General features: G+C 37.9%; 1 protein-coding gene across 4 annotated transcripts in view; it reads right to left on the bottom strand.

The window, feature by feature from the left end:
- SPEF2 (sperm flagellar 2) overlaps positions 1–23,444 on the bottom strand; it is a 184,443-nt gene that overhangs the window by 62,784 nt on the left and 98,215 nt on the right. For all 4 annotated transcript variants that reach the window (XM_042996620.1, XM_042996611.1, XM_042996618.1 and 1 more), the window contains 5 exons: positions 18,682–18,809; positions 18,460–18,598; positions 11,089–11,226; positions 6,775–6,926; positions 4,173–4,353 (listed from right to left, as the gene is read on the bottom strand). In XM_042996620.1, coding sequence (XP_042852554.1) covers positions 4,173–4,353; positions 6,775–6,926; positions 11,089–11,226; positions 18,460–18,598; positions 18,682–18,809 — 738 coding nt within the window. The remainder of the gene's footprint in view (positions 1–4,172; positions 4,354–6,774; positions 6,927–11,088; positions 11,227–18,459; positions 18,599–18,681; positions 18,810–23,444) is intronic.

A 23,444-nucleotide genomic window follows, 5' to 3' on the forward strand; every position in this document is an offset into this window, starting at 1 on the left:
GAGAGGTTAACTTTGTGCTGTATGATGATCTTCGTGCTATATGATGCTCTAATAATGTAATATTTTACCAAGTCATTTTCCCTAGGCAATTCTGATGGGATTTCTAAGACTTGTAAATTACTTATGTAGCTCAATAAGAATAATAATTCTTTTTTTTTCTTGAACTCCTAGATCTGGTTTCCCACTCTCTGGTGCTTGGTCATTGTAATCTTGCAGTGATCACTATGGTCATTGCCATCATCATCAACAGTGACATCAGGATCATCGGTATAGCAGCAGACTGTGCTGAGGGCTTTAGTATCCTATTAGATGTGGGCACGATGCTAGGTGCACAGTACATACAAAGTTTTAGAACCCAGTTAAGTATTCAGAGAAACAACTAACGAGATAAAAATGACAAACAATGACATAGATAGTGAAAGCCGAATGCTTGGGGAGACAATATTGCTACAGGGACTGGAAAAGCACATGATCAGAGAAGGCAAGGCCTTCAAATAGGAAGCCAACTAGTCAGGAATCAAAGCAGGAACTAGCTCTGAAGAATTATAGAAAACATATAATTAAGCAAATAGAAGGAAGGAGGAACATATTTTAGGAGAAAAAGATGACATTAGCCAAGGCATTGAAATTATTAATGCCCATGAAATATGTAGGAAGCAATATCTAGTTCATTTATGAGAGGGTTTGATGAGTTGGTACCAGCAAGATAGGGAGCTCTGAGCCTCTGGGTCAAGGGTTTAGGATTCCGTGGTGGCTACCGGAGGTCATCACACTACCCCATTTTCCTCTTTGGTCAATAACAGAAGATCATTTCTGTAGCTTATAAACACCATATGCTTTTTTTTAAAAAAATAAATCAATCCTTTTCCTTCATCTGGATCATTTTGCCCTTATAAATATAAAGTAGCTATTGAGATACTTGGGGTATCTACCATCTACCATCTTTCTATATGCTTTCTGTTTGTATTGTTTGTTTCTAAATCTTTTTCTGTTCCTTTTTTTTCTTCTGTTGGATTGAATATTTTAAATTTATTCACTTTTTTTCCCTATATTAGTTTGGAAGTAACACACACTAATTCACTTAGTGGCTACTCTATGAATAACACCTTGAATTACTGACTAAAAAATATGTAGACTTTGATAAGTTAACAATTCATGATATAATTCCTGGAGTAACCATTAGGAGAACAGTAACAGAATGCACTACTTCCAAAAAAGTCAGGGGAAAAAAGCAAGCAAGAAAAAATAAAGGACAAAAATGAGAGGATGAACAAAGATATATCATGTAAACAATATTTAAAAGTATAATTTCCAAAAAAGCATTATAAAGAAGATTAACTCCTAGTAAGAAAAGGCTCAGTTCATCAGGCTTTTCTTTTTTTTAATGTTCATTTATTTTTGAGAAAGGGAGGGAGAGAGAGTGTGCACACAAGCAGGGGAGGGGCAGAGAGAGAGGGGAGACAGAGGATCCAAAGCAGGCTCTGCACTGACAGCAGGGAGTCCGATATGGGGCTTGAACTCCTGAACCATGAGATCATGACCCAAGCCAAAATCAGATGCTTAACTGACTGAGCTGCCCAGGTGCCCCCAGGCCCAGATAGCTTCTTGAAGGCTACTAAACATTTCAAGAGGAAATATTTCCAACTTCCTCGAACTTTTCTAAAGAATAGAAAGAGAAGAAACATATCCTGCTTGATTTATGAGGCTAGTATTACCTGGATGCTAAAAGTTGACAAGGCAGAATGAGAAAGAAAGATTATAGAATTTTCTCACTCATGAACAAAGATTCAAAAATCCTAGACAAAGTATTAGGAAGCAAATCCAGCAATATGTAAGAACGATGATGCTTCATTATAATGTTGGACTTATTCCAGGGAGGCAATGTAAGTCTAATAGAAAATTGACCAATATGATATTTAACATTAATAGAAAACAGAGAAAAGAATCATATGACAATTTCAATATATGTGGAAAAAGAATTTGTTAATATATTTATGAAAACCCCTCAAAGTAAGCTATAAATGAAAAGAAATTTCCATAATCTGATAAATATTATCCTAAAAAAATCTATGGCCAACATTTTTGTAAATTTTGACAAGCTGATTTGAAATTTTATATGGAAAGGCAAGGAGCCAAGAAGTGCCAAAATACTCTGGACAGATGACAAGGTGAGAAGATTTGCTCATTTAGATAAATAAAGGATATGACAAATAAAGGATTGACAGTTTTCAGTACAAATATGGAAAAATAGAGCAATGTGACAGAACTAATTTATGATAGAAGGTCACCTAATTTATGACGAAGATGATACTGCCATGAAATGGGGAAAGAATTTGGCATTACTTATGAAAACTGAAGTATTATGTATAGTATTATCTACTGACATCGAAGCTAGCAAATACTCTTAGATATATATCCAACGGTTGTGTGTGCATATGCGCAGCAGTGGGCAAGTACTAGAATGTTCATAGCAGGGCTATCCATAATGGCACACACTGGAAGCCCAAATGTGTATTAGTAGCAGATCAGTTAAATAAACTGGGATAAGTTTATATAATGAAACAACATACAGCAACAAAAATGAATGGACTACAGCTACACTCAATAACATAGAATGAATCTCATAAATAATGTTGAGCAAAAGGAAACACAGAGACAAAAAGTAGGAGTCCATGTATGTAAAGTTCAAAAGCAAGGTAAGCTAAATTCTTCTGTTAAGAAATACAGACTCGGGAGATAAAACTGTTATGAAAATCAAGGCAATGGCTAGCAAAAAGGGAGATAGGGCTTCTGTGTTGTAGGGATGAAGGGGGTTAGGCCTGGGAAGGGGCACAAGAAGGACTTGGTAGGTGCCGACCTTTCCCACTTCTACTGTGTGAAGGTTCCACCAGTGTGTACTTCAGGTGCGTTCACCAAGCTGTGCAGTTTTAGGTTGTGCACTTTGTCAAAACTCACATTAAATTTTTTTATAGAAGAAGCAAGATAATGACAGGAATCTACAATCACTTTTGAGAGGAGAAACGAAAGAAGGAACAAAAGGAAGAGGGGGAGAACGGAAAGGAGGCAATGAGGCTGCTGTGAGATAGACCAGAGAAAAGAACCCTCGAGGCAGAGCAGCCAGGAAGGGACTCGGAAAATGCGAGTTGACTCCTGGCTCTGAGACCCTGGGGCAAGCTCCTCTTCTAACTCTTCCACAAAATCTTTTGGAAGGTTGACACTGCCTCTTGTTTGGATGGGATATTTCAAGAAAACTCAAAGAAAGCTTGGCCCAGAATGAGAACAGAACCACACTGGGCACCCAGGCCTGGAGGATGAAGGAACAGGGGCCATCCAAGTTAAACTCTGTGTGTACCTTCTTTACAGGGTGAAGCTTCTACTTACATTAAAGTTCTCTGGACACTTTTCCCTTCTCTTCTGATTTGGTACAGGCCCCCTGCAGGCAACGACTATTATCCCTTTGCCTCCCAGTGAAGCTGGAAAGGACTGGAACTTTGAACTCCTACAGTTCTAGGTTCAAATCTCCTCTTAGACACTTACCTGTTAAGTGACCTTGGCAAAATTTTTTAACCTTTCTGGATCCCCATTTTTCCATGATAAAGAGGATAATACCCCATAGGTAACTTATGTTAACCAGAGGCCTATAGGCCAAATATGTGTATTGCCTGGCTCTGTAAAGTTTTGCAAACTTGATTATTTCTAACATGTTTAAATGAGTAGGCTTCACATACAAAATTTGAATTTCTGGCTTTTCTTGAAAAATTGGAAGATCTGTCCATACTGGGCCTCATCCTTAAATGGCAAAGTTGGTTAGGGTGGAGTAGCACACTCTTCTTTAGGAGTACAATTTCCACTTGGCCACAGTCCCACCCCTCCCTATTGCATTATATTTGATATACGTCGTTGACTTTTCCTGATTGGCCCTTTGGCCTCTGTACTTGGAACGTTGGCCCAGCACAGAAAATAAACTACATGTTGGTTTACTCCATTCTTGATCATATATATTTGCTGACTGAATCGTTTCAATTCTTATTTCTTTCAGAAAACAAAGCAAAACAGTTCCTGAAGGTATAAAGTTATACAACATTGTGTAAATTTTCTACTCAGAGCATACTAGGAATATTGGTACTTAGTGAATGGATTTTGCTGAAAAGGTAGTAACAAGCACTGCTTACCATGTGAGATATTGCTAAAGAAGCTTGCTGCCAGGTGTCCATTAGCAACTTCTCATCTGCCTCAAAGTTCGACTCAACATTTTCCAGTGAGTAATCAATCTTGCCCTTCAGTATGGTTTTTGTTTTTGTTTTGGACGTAGCTGAATCCGGGGAAACGGATATTCGAGGAATTAGAGGAATTCTTTGAAAAACAAGCAAACCAAAAGGAAACATAAATGTTTTATTTAACAGAATTCTCTCTTTATGACCATGTTATTTTGGAAATCTTGTTGTCTTGCTTTAATCTCAATTTTCAAAGTCGTGCTGGAAGAACTCTTCAAATGAAGACTATAAAAGACTATATTCACATTTTAATAGTCTTATTAACAAGAGGAAACTAGAAACAAATAGTAACAAAACATAATTTTTACGGTTATTCTCAGTAATCACGAGGAGGGAAATTAAACAATGGCAATTATGAAGAAGTGCAATTTTGAAATTTAGCCAGGGCATAAACTTCTAACAAGGAACAAATCAGTCATGGAAAAGCAAACCAAATAAAACTGGGCATCACTCCTTCAAGATGACTAGTATCATTTGGCTTCCTGAAGTGGAAAATTAAAAATCAGGATATGAAAGATGTGAGGTCTGCAAGGGGGAATCCCATGGAGGCAACAAGGTTTTGATAGTGGGTGGGACAGACATCCAACAAACCTCCCTAGTTTAGAGTAGGGATAAATGATGGCCTCTCTTTGATTTGTAAAATGCTTTGGGAACACGAAGTTAAGCTCTCCCTTCTTTCAGACGTACTGTTGCCCCTTTGTAGAAATTTTAGAGCTGCCGCTGGGAACATTCTCTCCCCGAAGGACTCCCAAATCTCAAAGGCTAAGAGAAGCAGGTAGAGATCCCCAAAGCAGAATGCTTATTATGACTGGGATCCACCCTGGTGATACAAAGTGCAAAGAGCCCTCAGCTTGGGCACAGAATGGGGGTGGGGAGAGAAGCTCCAGCTCTGACTTTGCTGAAACCTGAGGAGTCAGGAGCAATAATAGGAGCAAGCATTTGGTTTGGCAGACTCAAACTGCTGGGGAATAGATTGTTGATCCAGAAGGCTGATTGGGAACTCCACCAAACAATTAGCTTGGTCTAGTTTTGAAGCATTAGATGTGGTTTCTTGAACTTGGCTCTTTGATTCTTATAGTACTTGGAGGGGGTGTGCGAAGGTGCTTCAATGCCGCATACATCTACCCACAGGACAATTTACATTTTAACAATCAAGTAATGCTAAATTTGTCACTGAAACACTGAAATTCATGTGTCTAACAAGTTAAGGTAAAATTTGTGTGATCATCTCTAAATGTTTAATATAGTCCAACAAGCATTTCCTAACACCGTGCTTTGGAGGACAGCAGTGGTGGCATATCATTTAGAAATAAAATTTGGGGTTAGAATTCATTTACTGGAAAAAATTCTGGCCTAGCTATAGTTCTGTCACTATCAATAGATACAAACTGGGGCTCCTTTCTGAAGTTCCTTCCCTTGAATAATACAAACATAAGACTACTACTATTACTGTTGTTACTAATTCTTAGCAACCGCTAATTATTAGTTATTCATCAATTATTATTTACTATTATGTTGTTGTTGTTACAGGAATAAAATAGACAGCTATGTGAAAATGCTTGTCAGTGTGCTTGCTTCCCTTATATATGTTAAAGAGACTATAGCTGATTGGTTGATTGGTTGATACATTGATCGAGAGTTTTAGTAGATACTCAAAGCAGTGATTTGAGGTTGAGATTGGTGCACAGTTGTTTTGCAGAAAATAAGAACGGCCTGTTCTTTTGCCTGTTTTATTCTGCTAACCAACTTTAATAGCTTCCCCAATATGCCTAACTTGCTATTTTGTGCTAAGAACAGAATGCACTGCTACCGTAGACATTGGAACTTGGCCTCTTTAAATGGCTCTGATGGTTCATATTGCCTGTGGAATTTTTTATTATTGGCTTTTCAAAGTTCTCTTTCAGCAGCTTGCTGAGTTACACATTTCTCTTGTATTTGTACCAAGAAGTAGGTACAAACTTTCCTTCTTGTATTTTCCTGCTTACACGTGGGCATGATTGGGACACGGTGGGATTAGATGGAGGAAATCTAGAGAGAAGAAATGGGTCTCAGATCTTATGTATAACCATATTGTGTTCAGGTCATCTCAAATCCTTCTTGGTACATGGGATGATAAAACAAAGCAAGGACATGCAACACTTATCATTAAAATAGTGCATGTAAGTTATTGTTATAACATTCAATAATAATAGTCACCACTTATTGAGATTATTGAGACTAGATCTCAAGTCTTCTGATTCCCTAACGTGGTCCTCAGTGCTTTGAAGATTTCATTTTCTGTAATGTTCACAACAGCCTTACTTTATAGATAAGGAAACCAAGGCTTAAGAGAGTTGGGGTGACTTTTCCCCCAAAATAAATTGTTTTAATTTACTCACATACACCTAGTAAGTAACAGACCCAGGCACCCAGGAGTGTGGTTTTTATTAGCAGTATTCAACTTAAAATCACAAATTTTTAATTCAAACCAAGTATAGTAGAACACGATAGCCTGCCTTACCTGTGTTGGCTTTCTGAAATGTCTCTACCATCCACTTGGACCAATGGGACTTGAGTAAATCTCTTATTGTCGTCGATTGGGATTTTGCCTTCCATTCCCCTGTAATAATCTTGAAGGAATCTCTTTGTATCTTCGAAACGGTTCAATTCTGCCTTTAATAGCAAAATGACTGTCAATACCCAAGAATGAGCAAGCTGATCTGTACATATTTCCTATCTAAGTTTTGTAAGCACTATTTTAAAATATTTAAGTTGAAATCAATTTTCTGGAAATTAAGAAAGAGAATTAGCTATAAGTGTATATCTAAAATTTCATAAAAATTAAAGATAACTGGTGACTTTGTGCTCTCTGTACTCATTGAGTATAATTCCACTTAAGAAGATGGCATTTCTATGCCTCTTGATATTGTGACAAAAGATTACAGTATGTATGATGCCTGAAGTAGTGTATATTATGCATTATTTTGACATTAAGAATTCCTGTGTCCTGTATATTCAACCAACCGATACATTAACAAATACGTGCATGTCTTCTACCAGAGGTAACAAATTAGTTGATTTGAGAGATGCCAAAAATAGGATAAATACATACACAGATGCAGATACAAAAACAAAAAATTGAAGTACAAAATAAGAGACTAGGTTTTGGTCCTCTAGGACAATGAAACATAGTTGTGGAGAAATGACATGGGAAGGCAAAGTGGTAACGGACAGTTCTCTCTTCACAGTTTCTGTTCTTGCTCAATAGGTGTAGAATATGAGATCATTCCTCCAGGCTCACAGCAAAACCCATCTGTTGACTTTGCCAGTACTGCCTTGAGCAAAATGGAGAACACAGAGGAGTTGGTGATAAGTCGAGCATCAGTTATTCACAAGGGACTCCCGGCCAGCCAAGCCATTTCCCTTTGCAGTAATGAGTAAATGCATGTATAGTGAGTGCCAAACACACAAATGTAGACCATGAGTTTTTCAGCCCATTCTCCCATTAGGTCTCAGAGCAGTTGGCATGTTCACACTGCTTTTTGGTAGTATAAACATGACATCCAGACTTTGCTTTGATTAGTAGGGCTACTTAAACCAGTACCTGAGGGCCTAAAGATTGAAGCTCTTCTGCAGAAGTATTCCATGATACATAGTTAATTATAGAAAGCATCTTTTCCAAAAAGAACAAAACTGACATAGTGTTCAAAGCCCTTAGCTGAACCTAACCCAAGGATACTCATGAATATTTGTCAAGCAATTAATGTTGCCATTTATTTCTTAAAACATTAAGACATAGTCTTGTACTGACTGCCACATTCACAGTTTAGAATAAATAAAGGCTTTCACACTGTAGTCTACAACAGAAGACAAAACCAGTTTCAATAGATTTGTTTTTGATACAAAAAAGGGTAAGCCAAAGTGCTCCTGAAAGGTGTCTTGCACATTATTAAACTTTTCCAGGCAAATGACTGAAACAGGAAGATGTTCACTTGGTTAAACTGAGTCTATATTATAAAACAAAATTGCCATTCATATATTGTTTTAAATTATCGAGCATGTTTCAAATATTTGGATTTTAAATATAAATGTACATTGAACTTTTCGAACTAGTATTTTGAAATTATTAAGAAAACTAAATATTTTTCTTTTCTTGGATAGCAACCAAATTAAGTTTTAAAATATTCATATATGGACAAATCTCACAGTGTGATAATAAGTGTTTGCATTTGTCGTGCTGAGACACAGGATCCTAGTTTTGAAGAGAATGTTAGAAAATCATCTAGCACAGCATTTTCTAAAATTTATTGTGTAGAAAACTTGTCCTGTAGGCTGTTAATGAGTACCCTGCCGGAGATAAAAACAAACAAAAACTTTACAATGTTGAATAGTTTCAGAAATGCTGGGTTGACTTATCAAAAAGTTTCTTTACAGCAGGCCATCATGGTGTCCTAATATGTCAATATACTTGTCCATCTCCCAGGGGAGAGGGAAGTGTAGAGTATTTTGTACTTCCCAATCTCATTTGATTGCTGAGTCCTTTTTCTGTGAACCATTGCATAAAACTAGTGTTCCATGGAACCCACTTTGGGAAATGCTCATCTAGCTGTTTGTTACTCAGTACTGCAGGCCCTTGAAGACTTCACAAGGATTCTTTCCCCTAGCCCTCCATAAACATGTGCAAACTTCTGCTTATGAGTTTCCTTGTCCAGCAGCTCAGTTGCTTCCAAAGTCTGTTATTTGACAGACAGTTCTAATCGTTAGGTTCTTTCTTCATTTATCAAACTGACATCCACTTCCTGAGAATTCCATCTTTGGTTTTTATAAGAATCCTATTGATCCAGTGCAGAATGAGTTTCCTTGCTATTCCATGTGGCAGGCCTTCAACTATCTGAGCAGTGTTGATGATACAACGGTGGTTAGGAGCACTGGTTTGGGAGTTAGGCTTCTTCAGTCCCAATCCCTGCTCTCTCACTTACTGATTGTGTGCCATCGGGCAAATCATTCCACTTATGTCTGCCTCAGTTTCCTCATCTGTCAAATGAGGATTATAACAGAAGCTACAGCATAGGGTTGTTGGGAAGTTTTCACGTAACCTATGTGAAAGTCCATAGAGCAGTGCTTGGCACGTATGGAGGAAAGAGTAAGGAATTAATAAATAGCAGCTTTTATTTAGTGTCCTTTCCTTTATCTTCTTTCCTCCTAGTTCGCTTTAGAAGTGGATTCGGCTTCTCAGAACGAGATCCTTAAATCTAGGTATTGCTGAGAGGTAAGTCATGCCATTCCCACAAGAGGCAGTACTGCTGGGACTAATGAGAAATGATTCACAAAGATTCTCTATTCGCTTTGCCACTGAATTTCAGTGATTTCCGCCACAAGCTTCTGATGCGCCGTTCTAATAGCCAGTCTCTGCTTGACTAAACTGGTGCTTAAGGAATGCTACCTGAGGTGGCATAGGCTGCCTGGGTGGATCAGGCTGCTTAGGTGGCTCATTGTAATCCTCTATACAACCCATGCCTGGATCCCAGAGCTTATAGTCAGTGAGGCTGCTCCTGCACCTCAGGTTTCTGCTGACTTTTCAGGCCTCCTGTGGTCCAAGCTGCCCATGCATCATGGGCTTGTCCCTCTGAAGGTTGGAAGTATCAGCATTCGCAGTCATTAGTTGAATGAGCATTTATTAAACACCTACTGTGTGCTAGCTCAGACTGTCAGCTAAATATTCTCCTCTCCTATAATATCTTCTCATGTAAGTCAGTCAGTTGAAGACTAAAAATGTATCCTTTTCCATTCTCTACTGTCACTGCTATTCTCTTAGGAAACAGTACTTAGGTAGACACAACTTGACCAAGACAACCTTCCTATGCCCCTCAGCTTGGCTAGACTGTACAGTCTTCTTCCTAAGTCTTGACTCCTGACATCCCTTTTCTTATTTACTCTAGAAAACTTATTGTAAATCTTTGCTCTGTCCATTTGAGGTATAAATCTTTTCAAAAGCTTCTTGCCAGTTTTAGAACTTAAAACTGTCTTTACTAAGTATCTGGGCACCATCCCTTTGAAATGTTAGGCATCAAGGAAGATAGCACCTCTCTCTGCCAGTTTGTCTGGGAGTGGAGGAGCCTTGTTCCCAGTGGTAAAAGTACCTTCTGTAGCGAAGGTAGGAGAAAGCTTACTTTTCCTTTAGGCAAGGCCAATCAGCAAGTACAGATGGTTTCTGTACTAAGGACTACACTCCAGCTCTCCAACTCTCTCTAGCTCTTCCTCTTGGCAATGCTGGGTATCCAGACTTGGTGTGTGCTCTCTCCTATTGTTGACAATAGTCTTGGAAAAAGAGCAAAGCCTAACTTCTTGTCTGGTGCAATATTTTTATTTAACAGGCTGCAAATATAAGTTAATGAGGTTGTTCTGGTGAATGGTATTTTTTTCTTTTTTTCAATCCTGACATAAAACTTTTTTCTGGAATCGAATGCCTGCTGACGTTGACTTAGCCCATGCTCTCTGGCAGGACTGCTTTCCTGGGCTTCTGCTGGCCACTCTGGGTGTCCACAGAGGCTGACAAGGTAACAACCAGTATAGACACTACCTCTCCTGCCACTCTCCACTGTTCTAAGCTGGTCAGTGGTTGCTTTGGATGCTCCCAGTTCTGGTGCTTGTTTGGCCCAGGGCCCAAATGATTTATTTCAGCTAACTTCTTCGGCAAGTTGGAGCTCAGGCCAGGCAGAGTGCTGTGAGTAAAGTGAGCCTGAATGGGCCCCTCATGCTTCCAAAGGAACTGTAAAGGAAGGGACAGGACATAGCTGGGGAGGCGAGAGTCTGTGTCGTTGACAGCCGCTCTTACCTGCATCAGTGAGAAGAAATGGTTCATCGTGATTCCGATGGTGTCCTGCAACCAGCTCTCGTTAATGATATCCTGACGCTCCTGTTCTGCCTCTTCCTTCCGGGCATCACAGATGTCCCACAGGCGGTCTCGTAAATCCTGAGCAGAAAGAGACATCGCTGTTATGCTTTAGAATCACGGCTCAAATAACCTCAGTGTAATAAAACTGGAATCCTTTGCCTGTCTTAAAAATATCTCCAAAGAAGATTGGACCTAATGCACTCATGTATTTTATTTCTTCATTCAACAACTTTTTATTTGGCTTCTACCCTATGCCAGGCCTTTCCTTTGTAAGACCAGCTCACCAAATCATATGCCCACATCTAGCACAAACCCACTACAATTCACTTTATTCACGGGTGGCTATGTGTTATGTAGTATTCTAATCCTTTCACAGGAAATTTTCTTAGTTGAAAAAGTCCTTTCAGGGAATTTGGGGGGAAATGACGAATTGTCGGTGGAAGAAATATGCAGCCATATTTAAACCAAGGGCACGGGCTCATTCGTTAATCATGAATGCGGCATGTCATTCATCAAGAACTGCTGTCTGAGCTTAATAGGATTGTTCAAATCTAAGCTTTTCACTAAAGAGCTAGCAGTAAAATAAATAAATAAATAAATAAATAAATAAATAAATAAATAAATAAATAAAATTTAAAAAAATCTTTGCAAGATCCCGGGTCTGCCATTGATGTAAAAAACTAACACTATTTACTATGCACTGAGGTCTTTCTACGTGTGTTAGAGTGTCAGAATATGTCACTGTACTTATACCAACTCATTTAATGCCTCGCAACAATCTGAGGTACTCTTATTATCTTCATTTTGCAGATGAGTCACAGAGAGGTTATTTTCCTAATGTCACACAGTGAGTAAGTGGTAGATCCAAGACATGAGCCTGTGGTGCTGGGTAATACACACCTGTATTTCAGGTCTCAGTTACTTTGTCTGAAACTTACTTTTTGGATGTGCAATATAGAATAAATTAGTTTATGTATATAAAGCACTTAGCATAGTATTTAGCATACAATAATTCCTCAGTTAATAAAAACTAATATCATCTTATAAGAATATAATATTCATAGCAATAAAATCTGTTTAATAAAATATACCATTAATGAAATATGTACAATTAAAATGTGACAGTTTTCATACTAATAATTTATTGAACATTAGTCTGTGTTGGGCGTTGTGTTAAGTGCTTCACATTGATTACTCTGCTAATCCCAACAATAACCAGGAAGTAAATTCCGGTGAGTAAATGGATGCCCAGAGAGGTTAAGTCACTTGGCTCTGGCTTCAGTGTGGCAGAGTCAGGAATCTTAATGCAATCGGTTTGATTCCAGTGCCCCCAGTAGGTTTTATTTCTGTGATACTATGTCACTGAAACAATTAACATATTGGTTTGTTACCTCCAGGGAACTGCATATAAAATGAAAATATCACAGCCATTTTTGAAGCCATATTCTAAGTATTAGAACAATGCACCATTATCTTAGAGCTGATCTTGGTATCTCCATGGTCTTTCCACAGATACTCTGTCAGACATTCAGTGAGTACAGGCTTGTGTCTACCAGCATTTGTACATTTATGAGAGCTAGAAGAGTTCCCTTTTTCTCCTGCCTCACTGTGAAGACTTGGCAAGTACTAGCGTCTGTGTGGCTCAGATTTCTGATGGCAGAGTGAGGACAATGCAATAGGAGAACCTCTCCAATAACTTCTCAGAATTGGAATGAAACAAGCCAAGAACAAAGACATTTACCAAGCATAGAGATGGTCTGGGCTACCCAGAGGCATGGCTGGTTTTCACGTATTGTTTGGAAAGAATTAGGGAATTATTAAATATCCCTTAATAATCATAGGTGTGTTGTATTTAAGAAAAACTCATGGCTATTAATTGTGAAGGTTATGCAGACAAAAATCATTAAAAATGAACACTTTTACAAAATTGTTATGAATTTGACTCTGATACGCCTTGGCGATGGACAACTTTTGTTGAATTTAATGGGAGTTCTTTGTACTTCTTGCATTTTGATGTCTGTGTCCTTCCTCAGATTAGGTAAGTTTTCAGCTATAATTTGCTCAAATAAACCTTCTGCCCATTTTTCTCTCTTCATCTTCTGGGACTCTTATACGAGTGTTATTCTGTTTTAAGAAGTCACTGAGTTCCCTAAGTCTACCTTTCTTTTCAGCTTCATTATTTTCCATAATTTTATCCTATCACTAAGTTGTTCCTCTTTGTCCATCCTCAGTCTTGGCATCCATCCATTCACGTTTCCATCTCAGTTATAGCATTTTTAATTTGGGCCCAACTAGATTTTAACTCTTTTATCTCTGAAGAAAGGGATTCTCTAGCGTCTTCCATGCTTTTTTTTCAAGCCCAGATAGAATTCTTATAATTGTTGTTTTAAATTCTAGTTCAGACGCCTTACTTGTATCTGTATTGATTAAATCTCTGGCTGTCATTTCTTCCTGTTCTTTCTTTTGGGGTGAATTCCTCTGTCTTGTCATTTCGGAGGAAAAAATAATAAAAACTAATAAATTACAAAAATAAAGGAAACCAGGTCCTTTGGTCGGTTTTGGTTATGTTTTAGTCTGCTGGTTAAGAGAAGCTGCCATGTTCTCTCCTTCGAATTCTGCAGCTTGTTCTCTTAATCCTCAGATTGATATCCTAGGTGTTCAAAATGATTTGATGTTGATCTGGCTGTGTTCGAGGGCTGAGACAACCCCAGGGTTCCCCTACTACTCTGCCATCCTAGCTCCTCCTCCTTTTACAAAAGTTTTAAAGGTTTTTGTTGGGTCAAAAGACCAAATTCAACTTATATGGTGCTTATTAGAGTCTCGCATAAAACAAAATGACACAAAAAGGTGCAAAGTCAAAACTTAGATGAGACAAATACAAATAAGAAATGAAACAAGGTTCACAGGATTGTTATCGGATACAGTAGAATTCAGTACAAAAGTAGTTGTTTGGGGGCAACGATGGTTATTTTACACTATAGAGAGTGTAGGAGACCATGAAGAGATAAGTTATCATGTTTCTTCACATCAAATATCACTATGTCGGAGAAACCGTTTAATGAACGGTTCATGGTCTGGGGAGTCTGGCAGCGTGGGTTCAGATTCCAGCTGTGAGGCTTACTATCTCTTTACCATATTTCTTCATCCATAAAATGTGACTATTACTAGTTCCCACCCCAGAGGGTTGTCCTGAGGGTGAAACAAGACAGTGCCAGCACATATACATGTTCAGTTTACTGATTACTGGCGCTACATTAAATCCTATAGAGCAAAAGATATAGCAAGGAAAATGGATAGAAACGTAACCATGACAGGGGTTTTTAACCCACTTTCATTAGTTTTTGCAAGATTATGTAGGTACAAAAATGTTAAAAAAAAAAAAAGAATACAGTAATTGTTTCAATCAGAATACTTATGATGCTTTAAAAAAATGAAAGTAATATAAGGGCCCATCCTAAACCTGACTTAGGACATAGGGTCTGAAGCAAAGGCGGGATTATTTGTTTAAACTTTACAAGTTTCTCTACAATATACTACTGCTAAGAATCCACTGCTAAAAAGCATTCTAATGACATTAACAATGATAACTGGGCCAAAACTTTGAGTCTTCTAAATAGAGACTATATGTTGTTTTCTAGTGCCCATGAAATATAAACAGAAATTTTTCACATTTCAGACAACTGAAAAATTATGAAAAATTTGAAATATTTTTCAAATTAATTAAAATCAAAATTCTATAAAATTAATTAAAATCAAAATTCTAAATACCTAAGTCTCTGATCACAATGCAACAGAATTGAAGCAGGGGACAAAGTTTAAAGTAATAACAACATTTGTCACCTGGAAATGAAACAAAGCATTTTTAAGAATAATTATGTGGCCAATGAAAATATCAATACTGCAATTAGACAATATTTGGTAATTAATTATATTTGAAAATACGTAGTTAAAAACTGTGGGGTCTATCCAAAGCCCTACTAAAGGGAAAGTTTTTTTTTCCTTCCTTGACTATTTTTATCAAAATCTTCTCTACTTTATCGCTTGAATTGATATTTTAAGTTTAATATTTAAAAAAATTTTTTTTAACTTTTATTTATTTTTGAGACAGAGAGAGACAGAGCATGAACTGGGGAGGAGCAGAGAGAGAGGGAGACACAGAATCTGAAACAGGTTCCAGGCTCTGAGCTGTCAGCACAGAGCCCAACACGGGTCTGGAACTCACGGACCGTGAGATCATGACCTGAGCTGGTTGGACGCCCAACTGACCGAGCCACCCAGGTGCCCCAAGTTTAATATTTTTAAACCTCCTATATTGTCAATTTCAGATTTATTCTTATTAATTCCTTTCTTTTTCTCAGGTTTACTTTCTAGCTTATTTTTGAAGTTATATTCATTTCTATTCTTTCATGTCTAATAGTAAGTCAAGAAAAAAAAAGGGGGGGCATATCCACCATACAAAACCAAATCGATAGATAACCACATACTTAGAAATCCACATATACATAAATGTATCATATACAACTGTGTGTGATATATTTGAGAGTCTTATCAGACCAATTGATTAACTTTTTGAAAAAGATAAAATGAGATCCGTATTCAAATAATATATAATTTAAATATTTAAAAGTAAAACATAAAACTGTAAAAGTATTAAGAGTGGAACATTTGTATATAATTTTGGAGTGGAGAAGTATTTAATTTACCGCAAGGAGAAGCTACAATGAAACATTTTCCATATTTATCCATATAAACATTAAAAGCTTTCTGCATATTAAAACTCTCCTCAAATAATATAAGGCAAACATGAACCTGGGAATATATTTGTAACATATGACCAACAGATGGTTTATCTCCTTAATATAAAAAAAGGTTTTAGAGAACAATAAGAAAAAGAGCACACCCCAACAGAAAAATGGGCAGAAATCATAAATAGGCTTCAGCAGGAAGGAAAAATAAATGACCATTAAACTCAGGAAAAAACGGTCAACTTCAATTGTAAAAACTGAAATGCAAATTACGGAAGATATCCATAGTTTTAATATCCATTAAGTTGGCAAAGATTAACAAAAATGATAAAACCTAATATTTGCTGGCATCCTCATATTCGGTAGCTTGGAGTGAAATTTGCCAGTTTTTAATGTGTCAATTTTTTATAATTTGCAATTTAAAAAAATTTCAGATTTTAAATGTGTTTTCAAAGTAAGCACAATTTTAGATTCAGCAATTTCACTTTTTTAGAAAATTTCCCAAGGAAATAATTGAGGATGTGGTAAATATTTTGCTGGATGAAATTTTACTGTATAATTTTCTATAATAAAAAGTTAATGTTAAACAAATACTTGTTAATGAAATGGTTAAATTATGATATAGTTCATTAATGAAATATCTCTTAGATGTAAGAATGATGAGGTAGATAAATTTTTATTGAGAAAGAAAATGTGTTCTATTGTTGAATAAGAATGCTACAAAGCAATATGTTCATTGCAGTCACTTTTTTTGCAAAGACAATTGTACCAAGGTAGTAACAATGGTTAACTACTGGCAATGGGATTATGGATTTGTCATTTTAAATTTTGCTTCTTTTTAATATCTAATGTATCTACAATAAGCATATGGTACTTCTGGAACTAGAAAAAAATCCATCCCACTTAAGGTATTGAAAATTTAAAAGCCGCCTCATTCTACCAACAATCAATTGGCTGATATGGAAAAGAAGTACACAGGAGGGCTGGCATTAGGATTAGGTAGGAAATAGATAGAAAAAACAGATATGTTTTAGGATTTATATACCTATTAATTATTGCTTAAGGAATGTCTAAGAAAAGGTAAAATACTTCAGTTTTACTAGGACATTTGTTAATTCAGTACCTTTTGGGTTAAACTCTCCAGCACCCTGGGCATCCAAATCACTATAATGCCTTCATTAAAATTTCAATCAATAGCTTCCCAATTGGTTTCCCACTTAGTCTCCCTGCTGCTTTTACTCCACTAAAGACCCTTTTAAAATCCAGAAGCCAAGGCTTCAGTTCTCATTCAGATAAATATCAGTATCCTAATAATGACCTCCAAGGCCTTAGGTAATCTGGTCCCTTATGATCTCTCTCACCTCATCACCACCCATTCTGGCCTGCTCCCTCTGTTCTTCCAGCCACATCAGTCTCCTTACTGTTCTTCAAACACACCACACATCCTCCCTCTTCAGTGCCTTTGACTTTACTTTCCTCTCTGCCTGATACACTCTTTCCCCAAATATCTACATGGCTCACTCAATCACTCCTGTCCTGAGTTTGTCAAATGTCACCTTCCCAGTGGGCCTTTCCACAACTACCATAGACAAAATAGTACATCAGCAATCCTTTCCTTGCCCTGCTTTTTTATTCTTCACAAAGCTCTGTCAATGACATATTCACTGTATATTCTATATACTCACCTGTTTATTGCTTATTCTCTGTCTTTGGCTACCAGAACATAAATATCATGAGGTCATAGATTTTTTGTTCACTGTTGTCTCCCCAGACCCATGAACTGTGCTGGGATCATGACAGATGTTCAAAAAATATAGAGAAGATGAATGGCTTGTGGGGTAGACATTGGCACTTTTTTTGTTGTACAAGTAAATATTAAGATTATAATCAGATCTGACTACTAGCAACCTGTACTTAAGGTAGTGGCAAGGGAAAGAATTCCTCTGACAGGATAAGGGTCTCTGTAAATTTATACAGGAAAGACAAAAGGCAAGATATTGACATCAAGCTTCCTAATCCTCAGAAGTCCTTTTCTAAACCATTAGGGTAATATATTCCATGTATGAACTTATGAAAATCAGCCTATCAAGCGCCAGGTACTGGGCTTGATGGAGATACAACAATGTATAAGATTTGGCACTCTCCCTCAAAGGATCTATTCAATATTGGCAGCCCTTTAGGTTTTCCATGAAGTTCCCTCATTCCCCTTCTCTCTGACATCATCCAACCCTATGACTGCAGTCAAGGTAGGCATGTGCTTAATAACAGGCATCAATATAGTTACAACGCCCAACAAAGGGGTTAGGAGTCTACAAAACAGATGCCAAGAATGCTCTGGCTCTGCTGAACTTGGCTCCTCTTTCTGGAAGTGTTGGCCACAATATTCTTATTCTGAATTCAAGTCCAGAAGAGCCATTGCCCAAGAAAGTTTCCAGGTTAAGTGTTCAAATCACTTCCCACCTCATCCTCATACCTAACGAAAGTAAGAAGGGAATGGGCTAGAGTTCTGCAGCACAATAGTTGAGCGTGTAGAGACCCTGGTGCAATAAGTCACAGATTTCCTTACATTTACTCTTTGGTGTAGTTCGGCCTTTGTTTCCTCATCATCCCACAGGTCATCAGGAAGACAGTTGTAATCAGCCTGCCACTGAGATACAAAGTTTTGCTTGTGATCTGGACGCTTTAGAAACTGCTGGAAATTTGTTCTGTAAGGCATTAAGAGAATGAGATGGATCTTACACGACATGCCTCTAGACTATAAAATTCTAACTTTGGAAACTTTACTTACCTAACCTCATACAAGTAAGTAAGCACAACATGCTGCCCTTCTCTCAGATGCCTGAGAACTGTTTTGATGGAGTCTATATAGGAATTTTCTATTAGTTTCCAGTAAGGTACTAGAAATGAAGGCATTTCCTGTTAAATGGTAAAGCATAAAAATAATCATTTCAAAGTGAAAATACTTCTGAATAATTGAGCCAAAAGAGCAAGACTGAGCAAAAGGACCAAGATGCGGCTGCAATTATCTAAAGCATTCTCTGTGAAACTCCTTGCTGCTCCTCCCCTCCCCTCCCCCAGTTAATTCCTATTCCAAATACATTCTTTGCGTCTCAGTTCAGACATAATGTCTTCCAGAAATCCTTCCGTGATCCAAAAGGTCTAGAAGGTCATCTTCTGAAGTTCTGGAGTTCTATTTTAGCACCTTGTACTTCTCCCCTCATAGTAGTGATGACATTAATGGCAACTGCTTATTGATGTGTCCATATTCACCTCTAGAATATCAGTCTCATAAAGCCAAGAACAATGGTTATTTTATCCACCTCTCTATAGTTTTTCCTATTAGTACCACAGTGTCTGGAACACAGAAGGTGCTTGAGAAATATTTACTGAATAAATAAATAGATGCCATATTTTGCTTAAGTTGGAAAACTGCCTATCGTGGAGAATATCTAGTGTTTGTGTCAGGGCAATGAGTCATTTCTCTGAATTCACCCAAGTGGTATTATCTTTGCTGTGTGCACTATGAAAAATTAGAAAGTTTCTTTATGTTATCTTTAATGAAACAAGTAAACAATCAAAACCAAGAAATAATCAAAATGAAATAAAATTGAAGACATAATATATTCAATATAAATTCTGTGTACTAATTATTCATTTATTGGCTGTGCATTTATTTAATCAGGGAATTACACATGAGGACCTGAGAGATCATTTGGCCAATCTTTCCAACTGAGAAATGCCAAATACTAGATGTAAAGTATCCAATCTCTCTGTGGACCTCACTGATACATTAAGCAGGACATTTCAGGGCAAGCCTTTCAGTGTCACACATCTCATGTTACTGGAAAATTCTCCCTGTGTTGATCAGAAACTTGCCTTCTTATAGTTTCCACTTACCAGCCCTACCTGTACCCTTTAGAGAAGGGCAGACTAAATTCACACAGTCTTCCCTGTGACAGGCTGTCAGATATTTGAGGACATTAGTGAGGGTAGGTAGTATGGGATTCAAGATGAAACTTGATTGTTTTTGTAGTCCCAGCCTCTAGTATGGTATTTTCTCATAACAGGCCCTCAATAAATTTTACTATGGATGTAATCAGACTTAACCTGAACTCAGTTTTATCGTTAAATTTTTAGGAGACTCGATGTTTCCATCTGGTTCTAAAAGTCTATGATTCAATGTCCGGTAACATTTGAAGTATTCATTTATCTAACTTAAACATTTACAGTTCCTTTAATGTTCCTCTGACATTATTTTAACATCTTTTTCTTTCCTGGTTCTCCCTCTGGTTTCTATTCTTTCATGATCTCTCTCTCAAAGGATGAGGTATCCAGAATGGTAATAAAGAACATTTTAAATAAGCCTACTACTAAACCTCCCTCCTAGTTGACTTTAATATATTAATTCACACTCTGTGCATGGAGAGTTACCTAACTGAAGTATCACCCTGGTCACAGATTATCATTTATTCATAAGAACTTTATGAGATATTGTCAAATACTATTTTGAACTCAAGATATACCATGTTAATGGTCTTTCCTTGATCCATCTATGCAACCTTGCTCTCAAGGAAAAGGAATGGACCAGTTCATCAGGACTTAGCCTTAGTGAAACTGTGTGGGCTCTGGGTTTAGTTATTTTTCAAAGAGAGATAGAGACAGAGTGCGAGCAAGAGAGGGGCAGAGAGAGGGAGACACAGAATCTGAAGCAGGCTCCAGGCTCCAAACTGTCAACACAGAGCCCAATGCGGGGCTCAAACTCACAAAACCGTGAGATCATGACCTGAGCTGAAACCACGAGTTGGACACTTAACTAACTTAGCCACCCTGGTGCCCCTGGGTGATCATTTTTGTAGTTTATACATGCTCAGAAGTCATGCTTTTAATAATTTTCTCTCAAATTTGGTCAGGGCTTACTGTATAGAGTATTTGTCTATGTGTTACTAAATCTCATCAGCCCTTTATTAAATATTTAGGTATTTGCCTACATCTGGTCTTCTGGAATCTCCCATATCCTCTGTGATTTCTATGGGTTATTGATAATATCATGTCTGTAGGTTCCTCCAGTCTCTGGGATATAATTTTCCTGGGTCTGGGGACTTGAACTTATGTGATGTGCCTAGATATTCAAATCTGTACTTTCTGATTAAATAGTCTTTTTTTCATTGGATAAGACTGAGCATAATAGGAAATCAGTAGCCAAAGCAAATATGCACCGAAGCTTCCAGAGCTAAAGTGCAAAAGCTCCTCACTCTGATTGCCTTCTTGGTTCTCTCTGCACCTCCCCTGTGGCCGACAAAGGGAGAAGGACCCAAGCTGTCCTGGAACTTGGCTGCTGCCTCCACCTGGGAGAGCCAGATATGAAAACAGTCTCTCTCAGTCTCTCAACCTCTCTGTCTCTCTCTCTCTGTCTCTCTGTCTCTCTCTCTCTCTCTTTCTCTCAATATACCTTCCCCCCTCCCTATTCTCCTTCTCCCCCTTCTTCTCTCTCTGTCCACATGCCTACTGAGGTAGGTAGATATGGAGTCCTTGGAAGGCCTAAAACCAGGTTTACCAGATAAAATATAGGAGGCCCAGCTAAGTATATTGATAATCTGAAATTCAAATTTAACTAGGCATCTGTCTTTCTTCTTGTTTGGCAGGTAAGCTCTGCAGCCCATGTGTGAGAAGTTTAGGATGGGAAAAGGACTAAAGTGGATCATGTGGCGGCTTTGTTTCTAGGCTCTAGACTACTTCTAGTTGTAGCAGAATGTGTTCTCCACACGGCTTCGCTTAGGTTACCAGAGCTAGAGTTTTGTGCTGCATATCTTCCATCGTCCCTCCAGACCAACCTCCTGTCCTTCATTCTTCACGCTGCTCGGCGCCCTGGAAGGCTAACTTATGTGAACTATTTCAGGAAACAACCTCTTCCTCCATCTCCTGGGAAAGATATGTGAGAGCAGAAAGAAACTGAGGTCTGGTTATATATTTGCCTGCTCCTCTCTGCTGTGTCACTGTGGGTGGCTGCATCCCTCTGCTGAAGGCCACAGCCCTCTCCATGCAGAGGTCCTCTTGAGCTCCAAGCATTTGCTCCCTTTCCTCACATTCTCAGGGCTACAGACCATATGACTCCCGGCTACCCTTTACTTGGGAGTAATAATCAAATCCTTGTATGTTCCCTTATTTTTGACCTTTTATTTAACTCTCCTTAAATTACCAATATAATTCTGCTTTCTGCCAGAACCCTGACTGCTAGAAGATCTACATGGAAGCCAGTACCATATCTCAATGTTAATGTTTATTTTTTTTTAATTTCTATCCTCTATTTCCTTCTTATCCTCTTTGAATTTATCCCTCTCATGAGCTTCAAGGTTTGGAGTTAAGAATTAGATTTCAATATTTTTGTCTCTTACTCCCAAGCCCTCCCAAATAAGATCATTTTAATTTTATCTCCTTCCCAACAACCTCTTCATTTTTAAGTAGGCTTCACATCTAGCATGGAGCCCAATATGGGGCTTGAACTCTCGACCCTGAGAGCAAGAGCTGGACGCTTATTTCACTGAGTGAGCCGGGTGTCCCTCCCAACAACCACTTCTATACCCTCATTCTATGACGAGTTTTTAAATATATTTATTTCAAAAAGTAGCTTCTGTTTGGCTGAGTGATATTATACACATCCATAATTATATCATTTAATGTTATCATCTTTAAATAGTTTCTGTTCTAACTTCCTTATCAATGCTAATTAATTAATTCATTAGAACTCTATCAAGAATCTACACTGTGTGTGATTCTGTATTGAATACAATTTTCCACCCTCTCTCAAAGAGTTTATAATATGATCTGGAAGATAAGACATTTCCCTAGGAAAGATCAATAATAACATCAACACCACAACCACTGAAATTCACGATTGTGTCTCAGATTCCTGCCATAGATGGTCCGCACTCAGAATTCCCTGAAGATTGCAATGTAGAAAACAGGGGCTTCATCTTTTACAAAGCTCTTTGTCTTTGAAAAGTGTTAAAGACCATTCTTGGTGATTTTCTTGACATGATTCATCTATCAAAGCAACCAGATTTGCCGAGGCGGAGACTGGGCTTTGCAGTTGTCAGAGAACAAAGAACTGAATGGAGTTTCCAGGGCTCACTGGGGGTATCTCCTGGCCTCATATGGGTGTACCTGTTTAAAGTTCTCAGTCCAGATAGCTATCTGTTCTTTCATTAGTTTAGTCAGCTTCCAAAAATTTCTCTTTCTAAAAAGTCAGAGGTTAAACTTCATTTGAAAGCATTATAATGTCTGCATGAGAACATGGATGGAGGGCTGTAATTTGCTGGATATGTGTTCTGAGAAAGTCATTCTTCCAGGAAACGGCATCTCTGCTTGTCCCTGGGGAGAAAATTGGTCCTTACAGAACCCATTTGTTCTGCTTTCAGCACTCAATAGCAGTTCAAAGTATGATTCAGAAACTCAAAAAAGTAGAGGATACAGTGTAGTTCATGAGTAGTCTCAAAAATTCACCTCTGCTTTTTGATGAGTATATGTATCACCAGCTGTGAAAGGCCTTCTAGA

Source organism: Panthera tigris, chromosome A1, assembly GCF_018350195.1.
Source record: "Panthera tigris isolate Pti1 chromosome A1, P.tigris_Pti1_mat1.1, whole genome shotgun sequence".
Lineage (NCBI taxonomy): Eukaryota > Metazoa > Chordata > Mammalia > Carnivora > Felidae > Panthera > Panthera tigris.